This window comes from Electrophorus electricus, chromosome 21 (genome assembly GCF_013358815.1).
Source record: "Electrophorus electricus isolate fEleEle1 chromosome 21, fEleEle1.pri, whole genome shotgun sequence".
NCBI classification, from domain to species: Eukaryota; Metazoa; Chordata; class Actinopteri; order Gymnotiformes; family Gymnotidae; genus Electrophorus; species Electrophorus electricus.
This window is the reverse complement of record NC_049555.1, coordinates 12,043,582-12,062,119: the sequence shown is the minus strand read 5'-3', so window position 1 is coordinate 12,062,119 and position 18,538 is coordinate 12,043,582. Positions and strand designations below refer to the sequence as shown.

At 39.7% G+C, this 18,538-nt stretch overlaps 5 protein-coding genes across 5 annotated transcripts; 4 read left to right on the top strand and 1 right to left on the bottom strand.

The window, feature by feature from the left end:
* The first annotated feature begins 948 nt into the window (after window positions 1-948).
* On the top strand, window positions 949-2,905 carry LOC113576721 (arylamine N-acetyltransferase, pineal gland isozyme NAT-10-like). Its single transcript, XM_027008965.2, has 2 exons — window positions 949-1,089; window positions 1,382-2,905. The coding sequence occupies exon 2, from the start codon at window positions 1,389-1,391 to the stop codon at window positions 2,259-2,261; it is 873 nt and encodes a 290-aa protein (XP_026864766.2). The 5' UTR covers window positions 949-1,089; window positions 1,382-1,388; the 3' UTR covers window positions 2,262-2,905.
* A 1,383-nt stretch (window positions 2,906-4,288) lies between these two features.
* On the top strand, window positions 4,289-6,124 carry LOC118240439 (arylamine N-acetyltransferase, pineal gland isozyme NAT-10-like). Its single transcript, XM_035520861.1, has 2 exons — window positions 4,289-4,308; window positions 4,601-6,124. Exon 2 carries the CDS (start codon window positions 4,608-4,610, stop codon window positions 5,478-5,480), a length of 873 nt encoding a protein of 290 aa, XP_035376754.1. The 5' UTR covers window positions 4,289-4,308; window positions 4,601-4,607; the 3' UTR covers window positions 5,481-6,124.
* A 1,357-nt stretch (window positions 6,125-7,481) lies between these two features.
* On the top strand, window positions 7,482-9,104 carry LOC113576704 (arylamine N-acetyltransferase, pineal gland isozyme NAT-10-like). The gene is made up of 2 exons (XM_035520859.1): window positions 7,482-7,527; window positions 7,823-9,104. The coding sequence occupies exons 1-2, from the start codon at window positions 7,496-7,498 to the stop codon at window positions 8,700-8,702; spliced, it is 912 nt and encodes a 303-aa protein (XP_035376752.1). The 5' UTR covers window positions 7,482-7,495; the 3' UTR covers window positions 8,703-9,104.
* An 815-nt stretch (window positions 9,105-9,919) lies between these two features.
* Window positions 9,920-12,848, top strand: cnep1r1 (CTD nuclear envelope phosphatase 1 regulatory subunit 1). Its single transcript, XM_027008939.2, has 6 exons — window positions 9,920-9,989; window positions 11,393-11,464; window positions 11,701-11,774; window positions 11,869-11,978; window positions 12,273-12,327; window positions 12,421-12,848. The coding sequence occupies exons 1-6, from the start codon at window positions 9,965-9,967 to the stop codon at window positions 12,460-12,462; spliced, it is 378 nt and encodes a 125-aa protein (XP_026864740.1). The 5' UTR covers window positions 9,920-9,964; the 3' UTR covers window positions 12,463-12,848.
* Window positions 12,849-13,958: 1,110 nt separating this feature from the next.
* terb2 (telomere repeat binding bouquet formation protein 2) lies at window positions 13,959-17,123 on the bottom strand. The gene is made up of 7 exons (XM_027008937.2): window positions 16,818-17,123; window positions 16,541-16,622; window positions 16,302-16,441; window positions 16,141-16,199; window positions 15,956-16,041; window positions 14,505-14,593; window positions 13,959-14,151 (listed from the first exon to the last, which is right to left on the bottom strand). The coding sequence occupies exons 1-7, from the start codon at window positions 16,879-16,881 to the stop codon at window positions 14,024-14,026; spliced, it is 648 nt and encodes a 215-aa protein (XP_026864738.2). The 5' UTR covers window positions 16,882-17,123; the 3' UTR covers window positions 13,959-14,023.
* Window positions 17,124-18,538: the final 1,415 nt, after the last annotated feature.

Sequence of the window (18,538 nt, the reverse complement as noted above, 5' to 3'; positions counted from 1 at the left end):
CCTAATATTTAGAGTGCAGACAAACTGACAGAAGGAGTATAAGGAAATCTTTTGTACCAATAAAATACAAGGTATGTGTTTAACAAGTACAGTGACCTAGGTTTCATTTCAGCTTTGGGGGGCATTACTCACACCACTCAGCCTAACATATATGAGTATTGTGAGCAATGGTTGGAACACTGTTCACATCACACAACACATTATATGAGTTGTGTGAGAAGGAATTTTTTTTGGGGGGGGGGGGCACGTTCCCTTACACCCCCCCCCCCCCAAAAAAAACCCCAAAAACAAACAAACAAAAAAAGCCATACACATATGGACATGCATGTTACCCAGTGACATGCTGTAGCAATATTCATCTGAGAAAAGCAACTCCCAGTTGACTCCAGGGGGATGAATGGGTGTCTGTCCAGGTGTTCTGGTGGACGGAGCACACGGAGATTAAAGAACTGGCCTGTTGGAAGCCTTCTACTTACTGACATTGTACCATCAAATAAATAAATAACTCAATAAATGAAGCCTATAGTACTGAATGTGTTTAGTTTTATTTGGGTCCAGCTCAAATAAGCCTGATAGGATATCATTTAACATGGGGGATTTGTATGCAGGGCTGTGGATTGAATATTAACGACTGCTAGGTGTTCAAAGGTTAACTCCTCTAATACCGCAGCATGTCATGGAGCGCTCCCGCGAGTCACGTGAAACGGCCACCCCCTCCGTAAGCACACGCACCTGCATGGGGTTAATCGTTACGTGTTTTGTCTATTTAAACCCCAGTTAATGTGGTCCTCAGTGTGGGACATTGTAGCGGTAGTAAGCGGTGTAATGTCTTGTAGAATTACTGTTGCTTAGCGTTTAGCATCGTTATTAATGCAATACTGGTCACCGTTAATGTTTTGTGTGAGTGCCATCGTTGTCTTGTGTGTTTTGTCATTAAACGTCTCAACGTCGAGGGGATGTGAGCGTCCTGTTCCTGTCCACACTCTGGCGGACGGATAACGGCCCTTCAGTCCCGCCCACATTTTTACTTCCGTTTTCAGACTCCTTTCAACAGCATGACTGCGCTCTCTCTCTAACTTCCTCTCAAAAGTAAGTTTGTGTGAATGTCTACAATACGATGTGTTTCTTAGTTCCATTTTTAAATACTACTTATGCTGTTTGGATCAATTTCATATATTATTTTACTAAAGTGACAGTGAAATGAGGTAGTGTGCAGCCTTGTTGCTTCCACAGCTATGTTCGCATATCTCCACGCACACATTGATTCTCTGATGGATGCTCTTCTGAAGAGCTTTGCCTTTTGTACAGTAGCTGCATTCAGGGCTGTCCAGTGCACTGTAATATCTGTGGTGTGCTGATCAGTTTATCTTGTCCCTTGTAGAAGTATTATGGATCTAAAGGACTACTTTAGAAGGATTGGGTTCAGTGGCCTGTATGAGAAACCTGACCTGGCCACGCTCTCCACCGTACACAAGCTGCATGTGCTGAGCATTCCCTTCGAAAATCTCAGCATCCACTGTGGAGAGAGGATCACTATGGACCTGCAGGTCATCTATGACAAAATTGTTCGCAGCCACCGTGGAGGATGGTGCAGTGAGAACAACTTCCTCTTCTCCTGGGTTCTGAGAGAGATGGGCTACAAATACACTACACTGAGCTCCAAGGTCTTCAACTTGCTTAAGAATGAATTCAACCCAATAGACTCACATCTCATCAATCTGGTTGAGATTGACGGCAAGCCTTACATTTCTGATGTGAGTTTTGGTGTGTGGGGCCAACTCTGGCACCCAATAGAAATGATCGCAGGCAAAGACCAACCGCAGCCTCCAGGGGTGTTCCGCCTACTGAATGACGGTGAGAGGTGGACCCTGGAGAAGACGGGGAGGAATCCGCTGATCCTGAACGAGGCCTTCACCAACTGCAGCCTTGTCAACAAGTGCCTGACGAAGACCATGTACAGCTTCACGTTAACGCCGCGCAGGCATGACTATTTTCTGGAGACAGTTGAATACCTGCAGACCAATCCTGAGTCTATGTTCACCAAGAAATCCATCTGTTCCTTACAGTGTCCCACAGGCTTCAGAGCTTTGATTGGTTGGACCTACTGTGAGGTCACATTCAAGCCTGAAGATGATGTGGACCTCATTGATATGAAGGACATACCAGATGGTGAGGTGGAGATTGTACTAAGGGAAAAGTTTAATATTACTTTACTAAATAAACTGACACCTAAAAACCAGATAGCTGCCTACAATATATAGGAAATAAGAGTGGGTTACATATGCTGGTGATATGAAGGACATACCAGATGGTGAGATTAAAGGAAAGGTTTAACACTACTTTGGAAATTAATGGGGTTTATATGTGGTGTTGTGCTTATTTTTTTTAATCAGCTATTTCTAGCTAATCTAAACTGGAAGTTTAGTCAATTGTACTTAATTTGTATTAACTGCATAATATGCAACTACATTTTCTTTTCTTTGCGATGCATTTTTCAGTCTAACCATTACAGTTTTGTCAAGTACATAGTCATACATGGTAGAGCTCGTGCTCTGTCTGAGCTGAGGGGATACAGTACATGTATAATATAAATATGTATATACAAAATGTACAGTTACCAGTTGTTTTACTTTTTAACACACAGAAAAAAATGGGCTGCTTTGGTAATTTGTCTATTGAATCTCCATAATCCGTACAAACAAAATGTTACAATGGTGTTGGAAAAAAAACGCATTTTGTATTTGACTTTATGAAACAGGATCGCCCTCTCGTGGTGCCTTTTTAAGGTTGCCTGTATAATGAAAACAGGAAATGCGAACATAAAACTGCTACAAACTGCTGCTATGTTTGTAAATGTAAAGGCGACTTCGACTTTGACGTTTTGGCTCCTGCAATAAACACTAAACTGCTCTGCTTTGGTAGATTGGAAACATTATTATATATTTAGTGTTTAAACTATGTCACCATTATAATGCAGCATAAAATGAAGTTATTGGCGGGAAATTGGGCCTATATGTACGGTGGATTCGATCCATGCATAGTCCCATATGTAACATTTATTAACGAGCGTGAATTGACACCCTGCGGTAAAATAGAGAATTATAGAAAAAGGCGCAAATCACCGTCCTCACACATTAACAGTCCATATTAAGTCAAGTCTTTGGTGCATCAGCGCAAACACGCAAGAAACACATCTTGTGTAGCGCAAATGTTTTATACATGAAGCAATTCTAGGAAAGTAATGGGCGTCAAGCGAAGAGTTGACGCAGTTCTGCACGGATATTCAATTAAACATAACCAGCCGTTGTAGAAAACGCCGACTCTATTATATCTATGACTGGTGAGGAACAGCGGAAACTGGTGACACTGGCATGTTACTGGTCTAAATGGAGGCAAATGTGTTTGCAGGTTGCCTTAATAAATACCAGTTTATATGCCGGAGGTTCACAATTTTATTGTTGTTGTTATAAATGAGGCCCAAATAGAGCTAAATGTTATTAGCCCACAGGGGAACATAGATTACTAAAGCAGTAGAAAACTAACGTTTCTGAGTTATCATAACATTTAACGCAGTCATCAGTACAGAAGTAATTACAATATGATATACTGGGCCTATAATTCCTTAACAACAAGGTGTCTGTGCGTGTACCTCCTCCGGACCGCCCGTACCCACTTTAGTGGAAGGAAGCATTTAGAGCTCAAACAAGCTGGTAGATTGGGTATGAGACGATCTGTTAAACCAATGAAATACTATGTATTTGTTTAACATGTACAGTGACGTAGGTTTCATTTCAGCTTTGGGGGGGGGGGGGGCGGCATTCCTCATACCACGCAGAATAACATATATGAGTAGTGTGTGCAGGAACTTTTGGGCAGGGGGCCACGTCCCCTCATCCCTCCAAAAAACTGGCCTATTGGAAGCCTTCTACTTACTGACATTGCACCATCAAATAAAAAATAAAAAATAAAAAATAATAATAATATATATATATATATATATATATATATATATATATATATATATATATATATATATATATACATATATATATATATACATACAGCCTATAGTATTGAATGTGTTTAGCTTTATTTGGGTCCAGCTGAAATAAGCACGATAGGTGATCATTTAACACTGGGGATTTGTATGCAGGGCTGTGGATTGAACATTAACGACTAACGACTGCTAGGTGTTCAAGGGTTAACCTCTTATACAGCACCAGCCATTCAAACCCGCCCACATTCTTACTTCCGTCTTCAGACCCCTTTCAATAGCATGACTGCTCTCTCTCTAACTTCCTCTCAAAAGTAAGTTTGTGCAAATGTCTAAAATACGATGTGTTTCTTAGTTCCATTTTTAAATACTACTTATGCTGTTTGGATCAATTTCAGATGTAATTTTACTAAAGTGACAGTGAAATGAGGTAGTGTGCAGCCTTGTTGCTTCCACAGCTATGTTCGCATATCTCCACGCACACATTGATTCTCTGATGGATGCTCTTCTGAAGAGCTTTGCCTTTTGTACAGTAGCTGCATTCAGGGCTGTCCAGTGCACTGTAATATCTGTGGTGTGCTGATCAGTTTATCTTGTCCCTTGTAGAAGTATTATGGATCTAAAGGACTACTTTAGAAGGATTGGGTTCAGTGGCCTGTATGAGAAACCTGACCTGGCCACGCTCTCCACCGTACACAAGCTGCATGTGCTGAGCATTCCCTTCGAAAATCTCAGCATCCACTGTGGAGAGAGGATCACTATGGACCTGCAGGTCATCTATGACAAAATTGTTCGCAGCCACCGTGGAGGATGGTGCAGTGAGAACAACTTCCTCTTCTCCTGGGTTCTGAGAGAGATGGGCTACAAATACACTACACTGAGCTCCAAGGTCTTCAACTTGCTTAAGAATGAATTCAACCCAATAGACTCACATCTCATCAATCTGGTTGAGATTGACGGCAAGCCTTACATTTCTGATGTGAGTTTTGGTGTGTGGGGCCAACTCTGGCACCCAATAGAAATGATCGCAGGCAAAGACCAACCGCAGCCTCCAGGGGTGTTCCGCCTACTGAATGACGGTGAGAGGTGGACCCTGGAGAAGACGGGGAGGAATCCGCTGATCCTGAACGAGGCCTTCACCAACTGCAGCCTTGTCAACAAGTGCCTGACGAAGACCATGTACAGCTTCACGTTAACGCCGCGCAGGCATGACTATTTTCTGGAGACAGTTGAATACCTGCAGACCAATCCTGAGTCTATGTTCACCAAGAAATCCATCTGTTCCTTACAGTGTCCCACAGGCTTCAGAGCTTTGATTGGTTGGACCTACTGTGAGGTCACATTCAAGCCTGAAGATGATGTGGACCTCATTGATATGAAGGACATACCAGATGGTGAGGTGGAGATTGTACTAAGGGAAAAGTTTAATATTACTTTACTAAATAAACTGACACCTAAAAACCAGATAGCTGCCTACAATATATAGGAAATAAGAGTGGGTTACATATGCTGGTGATATGAAGGACATACCAGATGGTGAGATTAAAGGAAAGGTTTAACACTACTTTGGAAATTAATGGGGTTTATATGTGGTGTTGTGCTTATTTTTTTTAATCAGCTATTTCTAGCTAATCTAAACTGGAAGTTTAGTCAATTGTACTTAATTTGTATTAACTGCATAATATGCAACTACATTTTCTTTTCTTTGCGATGCATTTTTCAGTCTAACCATTACAGTTTTGTCAAGTACATAGTCATACATGGTAGAGCTCGTGCTCTGTCTGAGCTGAGGGGATACAGTACATGTATAATATAAATATGTATATACAAAATGTACAGTTACCAGTTGTTTTACTTTTTAACACACAGAAAAAAATGGGCTGCTTTGGTAATTTGTCTATTGAATCTCCATAATCCGTACAAACAAAATGTTACAATGGTGTTGGAAAAAAAACGCATTTTGTATTTGACTTTATGAAACAGGATCGCCCTCTCGTGGTGCCTTTTTAAGGTTGCCTGTATAATGAAAACAGGAAATGCGAACATAAAACTGCTACAAACTGCTGCTATGTTTGTAAATGTAAAGGCGACTTCGACTTTGACGTTTTGGCTCCTGCAATAAACACTAAACTGCTCTGCTTTGGTAGATTGGAAACATTATTATATATTTAGTGTTTAAACTATGTCACCATTATAATGCAGCATAAAATGAAGTTATTGGCGGGAAATTGGGCCTATATGTACGGTGGATTCGATCCATGCATAGTCCCATATGTAACATTTATTAACGAGCGTGAATTGACACCCTGCGGTAAAATAGAGAATTATAGAAAAAGGCGCAAATCACCGTCCTCACACATTAACAGTCCATATTAAGTCAAGTCTTTGGTGCATCAGCGCAAACACGCAAGAAACACATCTTGTGTAGCGCAAATGTTTTATACATGAAGCAATTCTAGGAAAGTAATGGGCGTCAAGCGAAGAGTTGACGCAGTTCTGCACGGATATTCAATTAAACATAACCAGCCGTTGTAGAAAACGCCGACTCTATTATATCTATGACTGGTGAGGAACAGCGGAAACTGGTGACACTGGCATGTTACTGGTCTAAATGGAGGCAAATGTGTTTGCAGGTTGCCTTAATAAATACCAGTTTATATGCCGGAGGTTCACAATTTTATTGTTGTTGTTATAAATGAGGCCCAAATAGAGCTAAATGTTATTAGCCCACAGGGGAACATAGATTACTAAAGCAGTAGAAAACTAACGTTTCTGAGTTATCATAACATTTAACGCAGTCATCAGTACAGAAGTAATTACAATATGATATACTGGGCCTATAATTCCTTAACAACAAGGTGTCTGTGCGTGTACCTCCTCCGGACCGCCCGTACCCACTTTAGTGGAAGGAAGCATTTAGAGCTCAAACAAGCTGGTAGATTGGGTATGAGACGATCTGTTAAACCAATGAAATACTATGTATTTGTTAACATGTACAGTGACGTAGGTTCATTTCAGCTTTGGGGGGGGGGGGGGGGGGGGGGCGGCATTCCTCATACCACGCAGAATAACATATATGAGTAGTGTGTGCAGGAACTTTTGGGCAGGGGGCCACGTCCCCTCATCCCTCCAAAAAACTGGCCTATTGGAAGCCTTCTACTTACTGACATTGCACCATCAAATAAAAAATAAAAAATAAAAAATAATAATAATATATATATATATATATATATATATATATATATATATATATATATATATATATACATATATATATATATACATACAGCCTATAGTATTGAATGTGTTTAGCTTTATTTGGGTCCAGCTGAAATAAGCACGATAGGTGATCATTTAACACTGGGGATTTGTATGCAGGGCTGTGGATTGAACATTAACGACTAACGACTGCTAGGTGTTCAAGGGTTAACCTCTTATACAGCACCAGCCATTCAAACCCGCCCACATTCTTACTTCCGTCTTCAGACCCCTTTCAATAGCATGACTGCTCTCTCTCTAACTTCCTCTCAAAAGTAAGTTTGTGCAAATGTCTAAAATACGATGTGTTTCTTAGTTCCATTTTTAAATACTACTTATGCTGTTTGGATCAATTTCAGATGTAATTTTACTAAAGTGACAGTGAAATGAGGTAGTGTGCAGCCTTGTTGCTTCCACAGCTATGTTCGCATATCTCCACGCACACATTGATTCTCTGATGGATGTTCTTCTGAAGAGCTTTGCCTTTTGTACAGTAGCTGCATTTAGGGCTGTCCAGTATACTGTAATATCTGTGGTGTTCTGATCAGTTTGTTTTCTTGTCCCTTGTAGAAGTATCATGGATCTGAAGGACTACTTTAGAAGGATTGGGTTCAGTGGCCGGTATGAGAAACCTGACCTGGCCACGCTCTCCACCGTGCACAAGCTGCATGTGCTGAGCATTCCCTTTGAAAATCTCAGCATCCACTGTGGAGAGAAGATCACTATGGACCTGCAAGTCATATATGACAAAATTGTTCACAGCCACCGTGGAGGATGGTGCTGTGAGAACAACTTCCTCTTCTCCTGGGTTCTGAGAGAGATGGGCTACAAATACACTACACTGAGCTCCAAGGTCTTCAACTTGGTTAAGAACGAATTCAATCCCAAGGACACACATCTCATCAACCTGGTCGAGATTGACGGCAAGCCTTACATTTCTGATGTGAGTTTTGGCGTGTGGGGCCAACTCTGGCACCCAATAGAAATGATCGCAGGCAAGGACCAACCGCAGCCTGCAGGGGTGTTCTGCCTACTGAATGACGGTGAGAGGTGGACCCTGGAGAAGACGGGGAGGAAACCGCTGGTCCTGAACGAGGCTTTTGCCAACTGCAGCCTTGTCAACAAGTGCCTGACGAAGACCATGTACAGCTTCACGTTAACGCCACGCAGGCATGACTATTTTCTGGAGACAGTTGAATACCTGCAGACCAGTCCTGAGTCTTTGTTCACCAAGAAATCCATCTGTTCTTTACAGTGTCCCACAGGCTTCAGAGCTTTGATTGGTTGGACCTACTGTGAGGTCACATTCAAGCCAGAAGATGATGTGGACATCATTGATATGAAGGACATACCAGATGGTGAGGTGGAGATTGTACTAAGGGAAAAGTTTAATATTACTTTACTAAATAATCTGACACCTAAAAACCAGATAGCTGCCTACAATATATAGGAAATAAGAGTGGGTTACATATGCTGGTGATATGAAGGACATACCAGATGGTGAAATTAAAGGAAAGGTTTAACACTACTTTGGTAACTAAACCATCACCCAAACAACCAAATATAGGAAATGAATGGGGTTTATATGTAGTGTTGTGCTTATTTTTTTAATCAGATATTTCTAGCTAATCTAAACTGGACATTTAATTAATTAGTGTATTGTACTTTATTTTGTATTAACTGCATAATATGCAATTACATTTTGTTTTCTTTTCTTGGCGATGAGGTTTTCAGTCTAACCATTACAAAGTTACAAAGTTTTATTTGTCACGTACATAGTCATACATGGTAGAGCTTGTGACTGCTCTGTCTGAGCTGAGGGGATACAGTATATGCATAATATAATATGAGTATGTGTGTATATATATATATATATATATATACAGACACACACACACAAAATGTACAATTATCAGTTGTTTTACACACTGTTATACACACAGTTGTTTTACACACAGTGTTACAGGACATACAGGACATTACACACAGTGTTTTACTTTTTATTAACACAGAGGAAAAATAGGCTGCTTTGTTAATTTGTCTATTGAATCTCCATAATCCGTACAAACTAAACGTTACAATGATGTTGAAAAAATTTCGTTTATTTGTATTTGATTTTATGAAACACGATCGCCCTCTCGTGGTGCCTTTTTAAGGTTGCCTGTATAATAAAAACAAGAAATGCGAACATAACAAAACTGCTACAAACTGCTGCTATGTTTGTAAATGTAAAGAAGACTTTGACGTTTTTTGTTCCTGCAATAAACACTAAACTGCTCTGCTTTGGTAGTTTGAAAGCATCATTACATATAATTAGTTTAAACTATGTCACCATTATAATGCAGCATAAGATTAAGGCAACCTGCAAACACATTTGCCTCCATTTAGCCCAGTAACATGCCAGTGTCACAAGTTTCTGCTGTTCCTCACCAGTCATACATATTATAATAGAGTCAGCGTTTTCTACAACGGCTGGTTATGTTTAATTGAATATCCGCTTAGCACCCATTACTTTCCTAGAATCGCTTCATGTATAAAACATTGCGCTACAGAGGATGCCGTGGTTTCTCGCATGTTTGTGCAGATGCACTGTGCACTCGCGGCCCTTTAAAACGTGACGCAATTCACTTTGGGCCAATGAAAACAGCTTCCGCGCCGCCACGTGACCTGCAAGGCCTTGGCGGCGGAAACAGAAGCTCTTGGAGAAACGCGATGAACTCTCTAGAACAAGCGGAAGGTATTTGTTTGTTTATTACCGCTCGTACTGAGATGCGTATTTTAAAATAGCACCGTGCATTTCTGCTGTCACCGTTTGTTCAAAGTAGCAAACCACATTTTGCGATGACACTTGACACCTAGCCAGGAGAATTCTCACAGCAGCTGGCCTGGCTCACAGTTACAGCGCTTTAGCTGGTGATGTCCCTCTGCGTCTAAAATGGAGCTGCGTGGGGTCGGCGAGCGCGTTTCTGCTTTCTGCTTGTAAAACGCCGTGCATTTTCCTGTTGTCATTCGCTGTCTTGCGTTAAGAATAGCAACTAACGTTAACGCTGCCTGTTTATCACACAGTGGGTTGTCCTTGCTTCGCGTACAACGGTGTAACAACAGTCACACCGGATAAAAAAATCACAAGTGTATGAAGTAGTCCGAGGACTCAGAAAACTATAACATGGAGGCATACAATGATGTATTCACGTACGGGTTTATCAGACAGCTGTGCTTGGAAAACATGTCTAATGGGGATCATATAACGTGCCACTGATTTCTATGATTCGGTCCAAGACTTCCTTTAAACGAGGTTGAGTCATGATTGCTTACAAAAGTCTAATCATGTCGTACAGTCCCTTGTAAGGTATTTAGCCCCCTTAAAACTCATCAGACTTTTTTCCCACTGTCAAAATTTATTATTTGTTGGCAGCTCTTAATAAATAAACAAATAGGTTGGATAAATACCCAATCCTTTCAGTGTAGTATTTGGTTGAGTTAAATAATGCTTGTGCACTGCAACTTCCAAATAGTGCCACAGATGATCTATTAGAGTTAGACTTTGACTTGGCCAATGTGGAACATTCACCTTTGTTGTTCATCTGCTTCTATGTTACTTTGGTCTCGTGCTTGGGATACTGATAAGCTTTAGTATTTTAGTAGACTGAAGCATGTAATCTACCTGTATCTCTGCATATTTTGCAAGATGTGTAACCTGTGGTCTCAAAGGTCACAAAAATTATTATTTGCATTTTAGGCAGCATATCTAACCAGATGTTTCAATACCAGTATGGACAAGTTTATGCTATTATATACACTCATTTAGACAGTCTAACCTAACACATTATATGAGTAGTGTGTGCAGGAATTGTTGGTTAGGACACCGTTCGCACCACCCATCTTAACACAATATATGAGTAGTGAGAGAGAATTTTCCGGCAGGGGGCCACGTCCCCTCATCCCCCCAATAACTGGACTATTCGAAGCCTTCTGCTTACTGACATTGCTATTATATTTGCCCATTTATACAGTCTCATTAACATAATGTCTGATGTTTTAAAAAATCCATCACATATGAGAAACAAGATGCGACATTTCTACTCTCTAAATTTATCATGCAAAAAGGTCTTTGAGCAACATTGCTCTCTTATTCTGTAGATCTGAAGGCTTTTGAAAGGAGATTGACTGAGTATGTGTCCTGTCTGCAGCCAGCCACTGGCCGGTGGCGAAGTAAGTCATATTCTAGATTCTTTTTTTTTTTTCCAGTCAGTAACTAGAGAGCAATTTTGGATTCAAAGTTGTCTTTTAAATCTTGATGTTGCTTACCACCGTTAATGTCAGTGTGGTGAGTGTTGATTATTGGTGGAATGACAGATATGCATCTAATTTAGTCTATCTTACCTGGAAGAATGCAGATGGAGTCTACTAACCTCACACTGTGCTCATTGTCGTTTTGTTCTAAACAGTGATTTTGATTGTGGTGTCAGTATGTACAGCAACCGGAGCATGGAACTGGTTAATAGACCCAGATACACAGAAGGTGAGAGACAAGTTGCTTCATGATGTTGAGATATCGTATGTGTGCTCTCTTCCCTGATCCTGGCAGAGATGAGCATTTTATATCTTCTACACAGGTGTCCTTCTTCTCATCTTTATGGAATCATCCGTTTTTCACCATCAGCTGCGTCACTCTCATTGGCCTGTTCTTTGCTGGAATACACAAGCGCGTTGTTGCGCCATCAATGTATCCTTATTCATGTGACATAAGCTAGTAATATTTCATGTAACCATTTGAGCTAGTTTTTGGTCTAAAAAGACCTAGAAGATAGCCACAATATTATGATGTTTAGCTTTATTTTTACATAGTAACCATCATGCATTCATAAGATTGCCAAAGGGCTGAGCTGAGGTTTGTACTCAGGTTAAGGATAACAGTTGCATCAAAAGTAAAACTTTGTATCCGAGTATCTTTTTAAAGTATTTCAGTCTTATGAGTTCTATTCCGCCATGGCTCTTCCCAGCCTTGACTCCGTTTCAGTATTGCTGCACGGTGCCGGACTGTGCTCGCAGAATACAACATGTCCTGTGATGATGTAAGTGGGGGAATCTTTAAACTGCTTGCCATTATTAATGATGAAAATAAGGTACTAGTGTACTGACAGCAGCTTCTCTGTGCTTTGTTTTAGACAGGGAAGCTTATTCTAAAGCCACGGCCTCACATCCAGTAGCAACTCGTAGACAACAGGGAATATCGTATTGACCACCATGTGGATCACTTCAGTATCAAGACCCTTGCAGCCTGAGAGGAGATTACCAGGAAAAAATCAAGATCCAGAACCGAAAAACAGTCTCTTGAACAGGACCTGTATTTCACCACTGTGACAGGTGAATGAAGAGCCAGAGCTGAATAAGAAACATTTGGGAGAAAATCACAGTTGGTGCCATTTTAGAAGCTGCCCCTGTATATGCATACTCCCTGGTAGGTAGGAGTTTTACTTTGTCAAAGAGAGTTTGCTGTCTTTATTTCTAATGCCATTCTCTTATTTTAGACATCAATGTGCAATGTTGTACTTTTTATGCAAACTGTTGAACACACAATAAATACTAAAACACAGATGCCTTTGTTTGAAGAACTTGACACATCTGAATGAGAAATCTTTTTTGGAAGATAAATGGGTGTTATACCATACATATGATGTGCTAAACTAAAACATCTTTAGAGATACAGAAATGCAGGTGCTTAGTTGGAGATACATTTGCCTGAGGTTGATTTTACGCATGAATGCGTAATTTGAAATCGTAGACTTGAAACATGATTTGCTGCTTTTCCGCATACAAATAGTTTTTGGTCAGTACTTTGTTAGTATTCCAAAATGAATTTCATCGTGATGTGGTCCTGTATGATTGACGCCTTTCGAATGGAATAGTCATTGTGATGATGTGATGTACACCAGGTCCAAATTGAACACACCTTCTCCCATAATGTTAACTAATCTACATTTCATGGCAGTTAACATGCATATTCTATGTATGATCACACAGCCACAAAGACAAAACATAGTCACTTTCATTTATTTTAGATATATTAATTAAATAGAGGTAAATTATGTTGGTGTCTGCCGATAGATTAATTAAATTAGATTAGGCTTATTAGTTTGTTAGTGGGAGTTACAGTCCTTGGCTTTAAAAGAATTACAGCAGCTCAACTATTTTTGGTAATGCTAGCAGTAGAAGTCTCACAGTATCAAAGCTACAAACTGCATTTCATAAAATGTGTATGTTTACCCCCCCCCCCCCACTGTTAGTGAATTCAAAGCTACACTGCAAATATGTTTGCCATTTGAGATTGTTATTTCATCAGATATTTGATTCTGATCAATGAATAATGAAGAATGTTCCAGTTTATGGTAACAACTAATAGCCAAGTTAATGACGACAAAAACTAGTAACACTTGTGATGTCATAAGCCAACACACAGTCTCAGGATTGGGTCATTTGGATATTTTTACTTATTTTCCAACACTGTAATAAATAACATTGTTATATATAAATTAAATATGACACTACAACTATTTATTCTTTATTATTTTTCACATGGCTTAGACAGTGTTATGAGATGAAGTAGCATTAAGTGAAGAACATCATTAAGTAAAAGGCTATCCAAGGTTATGCAGTGTGTTTCTTTACTGGATCTTGTATCCTTTGTCCCTTCTTTCTGTTTGTATTTCTAGCCTCAAAATGATTGTTTTTTTTTTAACTTTCTTAATAAATGAAAATATGTTACAATTGTTATCTTTCGTTGTGTTGATAAGGATGTCTCCTACTGTGAGATGTAGAGATGGAACAACCCAAGCAGGTGGGAAAGAAATCATGCAGTTCCCCTGAGTATTTTTTTAGCTGGTCAATATGCACATATCCTACAAAAACAAAGCCAAACAGAATCAGTTGCAATCTAATAATCTTAGGCCTAGACGTTAAATTCAAGATCAGGTCAGTTTTGTAATGCCCATTACAGCTACAAATACACCCAAGATAGGTAAAAGGCATTATTGCTCTGGATTACTTAGTCCAGGTAAGAAAAGCATATCCATGTATGTTAGATTATGTTTTGATTACAACTGTGCAGGATGTGATGTCTCCAAACTGGATTGTCCCCTCCAGTGGAAAATGTGCACTTTTACTATTATTAAAGTGTTTTTACTATATTATTATATTTCTCTAAATTATGTTCCAAATAAACATTGTGATTAAACAAGTGTTAAATAGATACCTGAATCCATGTTGTTTACAGGATAGAGCTGAACCTCACAACAGCCTGACTCTTCTCTTGGTGGTGATATTTTCATGCAGTTCTCCTGGCTAAGAGACACATTTACATGTTGTAATTTAGTTGATATCTCCGATACAAAGTGACTTTTAAAAGCACAATGCAATGCCTCTGTCAAATTCAGATCATGGAAGACCACAGCCCTGTAGAATTTAGTGTTTACCCTTCTGTGACACACCATAATTAACTCAAGGCCTTGTTAATTATCTGATAAGATTAAGGTTTAGTCAATCTGAGAAAACACTAAACCATGGGTTTTCAACTGGTTGTGGGGCCCCACGGCTCTGCAGAGTTTCAAGCATGCTACAGCAAGGGAAATGTAAAACTCCAGGGCAGTGGGGCCTCTGCACCCTTGCATTAAAGTGGGCTGCTGTTTCCTTCCAGGACTGGAGTGGGGCATGGCTGTATTGGGCCTTTCTCGAGGACCTAATGGTAGTAGCCACATGCTAGTGTCGTTCCTAGATCTTCCTAAATTCAAGACTGTTTATTCAATACACACTAAATAGAAATAAAGATGCAGACTCTAGAATTAATTGAAGAGAAAAGCTGGTCCCATCTTTATACTGAGCGCAATGTTACAAACAAGGCATTATCTCACAGTCTCAGGTGGGCATACCTTTTATAGGTTTTAATTTTTTCATAAAAACTTGGCCAGGTTCCACTATTGTTCTCCAAACCATACATTATTCAATGTATGCAAATTGATATTCAGTACTTATATTCAATTGATATTCAATACCAACCGGTTCTTGGTACTATTAAGTTCATCCTGAACTACTTCTATTTATTTTTTTAAAGGCAATCATATTCTATATCACAGGCTGCCCATATTGGTTCTTCTGGTGATGTCCACATTATTTCTTCCAGTACTTGGCAGGGCTGTTCCGCTGAACCAAGGCTATCCCTTCAACTGAGGCCCCTAGAGGCCTGTCAGAAGCCTCCTGAGGATTTACGCTGAAGCCTACAGAGACCTTTCCTGCATGAAACCAGTTTATTCTGGACCATCCCTATTTTTCTGCTTACAATATAATTTTATTACCTCACTAGGATGAACCTCCTGACTAGGATGAACCTCCTGGCATGTAGAGGTATGCTCTCTTTACCAATAGCTACCACCATCAATGAAGAAAGTGACTTGTGGGCAGTGGTAGCTCAGTGGTTAAGGTACTTGACTTGATTTGTAATTGGAAGGTTGCTGGTTCAAGCCTTGTTACTGCCAAGTTGCCACTGTTGGGCCCCTGAGCAAGACCCTTAACCCTCAATTGCTCAAGTTGTACTCAGTCATAATTGTAAGTCACTTTGGATAAAAGTGTCAGTTAAATGCTATAAATGTATTTTGGACATCAAGATATGTCAAAGAGCCATGCAATAAAGACTTGCAATGCAATAAATACCTTATCTTTCCCTTGTTCATTAGACTTTGTCTATCAGTAGGTTGAAAGTTCCACAACTGCTGATCGCTTCCATTTCCATGTGGCATCTGTAAATCATTAAAGGAAACACATTTTAAATAAAAATCTAAAAACATGAAATAGACTAAATAAAAGTAATGAAAATGAATATACAGAAGTATACTCACAGCCTCTCTTGATAGCTCATTCTGCTCCCAAATGAATCTTCCAATCATAGATTTTATCTCTAAACAGAAGTCACCATCAGTTCAAACGTTATCGGGTTAAACATAAGACATGATGCTCGCAAATCTGAAATGCCCCACAGTAAAGGTGCATCGCAGGTTACCTCTCTGAATAGATAGTGGAGGCAGCAGATAGTGACCAAGTGGCACTGATCTTGCGCTCCCTCGTAGTTTACATGTCGTGAGGTAGGCGCTGTGGAACACTGTGGCTCTGTCCATCGCATAGTCCTCGCTAGTGTGTATCCTAAAACAAGCATACTTATAATAAACAATAAAACATACTTCTGATCACTTTCATAAATTCTGAAGATGATTAAGATGTTAATAAATACACCAACGTTACCTTTCTGTGTCAGGACAGGAGGCGTCGTCACTGAAGAGGTAATCGGCTGCCCTCCAGCTGGAGATACCACCACCATGAGACACTGAAAGTTTTAGTTGTTTTGAAATGTAGCGTTAGCTAATTCACAATACAACATGATATCTGAGCCTTACTAAGAAATTACGTATTTACGAATGTGTTTAAAATTACAATTCTACAATCTAACTTATTTGCTGGATAGTTCAGCTATGTAGCTAACGCTAACCCTAGCTGTCTGACTCCAATGATAGTAACTTACCCCAAAAAGTGGAAATATCTGTCCTTACACTAATTGAGAACCAAGCTGTTTTGTTTTTAAACATACTTGTTAGGAATGGATCTACATCTGTTATCAAGTCCTATTGTGTTGGCTTTCAACAGTTCATTTCGTCAAGGGATTCATTTTCCGATCGCCATGCTAGCAAAGATAGCGTTAGCTAGGATACTAAACTATACCAACAAAAAAATCAAATAGGATGTATTAGAGCTGGATTTACTTCAAACCACAGCAAGTTGATTATTTTTAAAATATTACAGGAGAGAAACACGTCGCTCTCGCTAGTTAGCGGCTAAAAGAGGAAAATCTGGTGGAACAGTTGACTAGATTATAAACTCGCGCCACCCAGCGTCCCCTCAGAGACAGGACTAGCACATGAGGCTAATGCTGTCTTTATTTATTATCTTTATTTCAGTTTTTAAAGTCTTTATTTATGTAGAGGCACCTTTTACACTAACGACTCAGTTGTAGACGGTTGAGACGAGATGTTTCAACAAATCGTCTTTTCTTGAGATGTTGCGCTGGCCTTCACTGTCGGAGCAGGATTACTGATCCTTTCAGACTGCAGTTTAACGTTGGGGCTAACGCTGTTGGGTCCCCAAAACAGGATCTAGCCCCTGATTGGGGATATTAAAGTGTTAAAGTAGTGTCCATGTCAAATTGGGAATAGGAGTATTAAAATGTTAAAGTAGTGTCCACGTCAAATCGGATTAAATCGTCATATCGTAAAATTCTCAACTACAGCCCCAGTGTGGTAGTGTGGTAGATTGCTGTAATACACACTGAAGTCCTTTAGATGGCGCTAACGTCGTGTTTAAATTAAAATAAGAGATGGTTTTGAGTTCTGGGCGCTTGAGACTTACCTCGCCAGTAATGAGTTACGAGTGCTTCAAGCTGATACTGGAAAATCCATTTTAATTATTCAGCAGAGACTCAGATAAAGATATTACAGTTTGAATTTGTAAAGTGGTCATCATGAAGAATTGTCATTTGTAACCAATAAATGTTCCAAAAGGATCATAGTGGCTATTACTGGTACAGCCATAGTTATTACTCCTGGTAATTGCAATTCCCTCACTACTCAGGGAAAAATAGAAGTTGGTTATACAGTACAGTATTCCTATTTAGCTGTGTCTTGGTTCAGAATAATTGAGGCACTACAAAGGCCCCATATCTTCACAATACACTAGTACTTCTCGACAGCTGCACATTGCATATCAAAGCATATCAAAGTGGCTCAGAATTCTGCATTGATGTCTTGACAGTGTCATGCCAATTTAAGTAATTTTTACAGATTTTGTGATTACAAGATATAAAAACTCCCCTATATTGATATTCAACTCAGATGCTGTAACCTACTATTAAGAGATACAGGGACCAATTTGTAAACAAAGTAATAAAACTGATTTGGATGCACTGTACTAACCATACACCGATTTGTGCATTCCATTATTAATTGTGCCTGTAGTTATTCTTTAACACTTTGAGTTCATAACTTTGTGAATCAAACCATAAGAGGGTTCAACGAATCAACAAATGTGGCCCACTTGCATAAGAAGATGAGAAAACAGACTGGGAGAGTGATGTCAAGTGAGAGCAATGTTACATGCCAGTGATGTCTCATGACAGCTTGGGTTTTGCAATGCACAGAAGTATCCATTTGCATGCAAACGACCAAGTGAATTCGCACCTTCAGTGGCGGT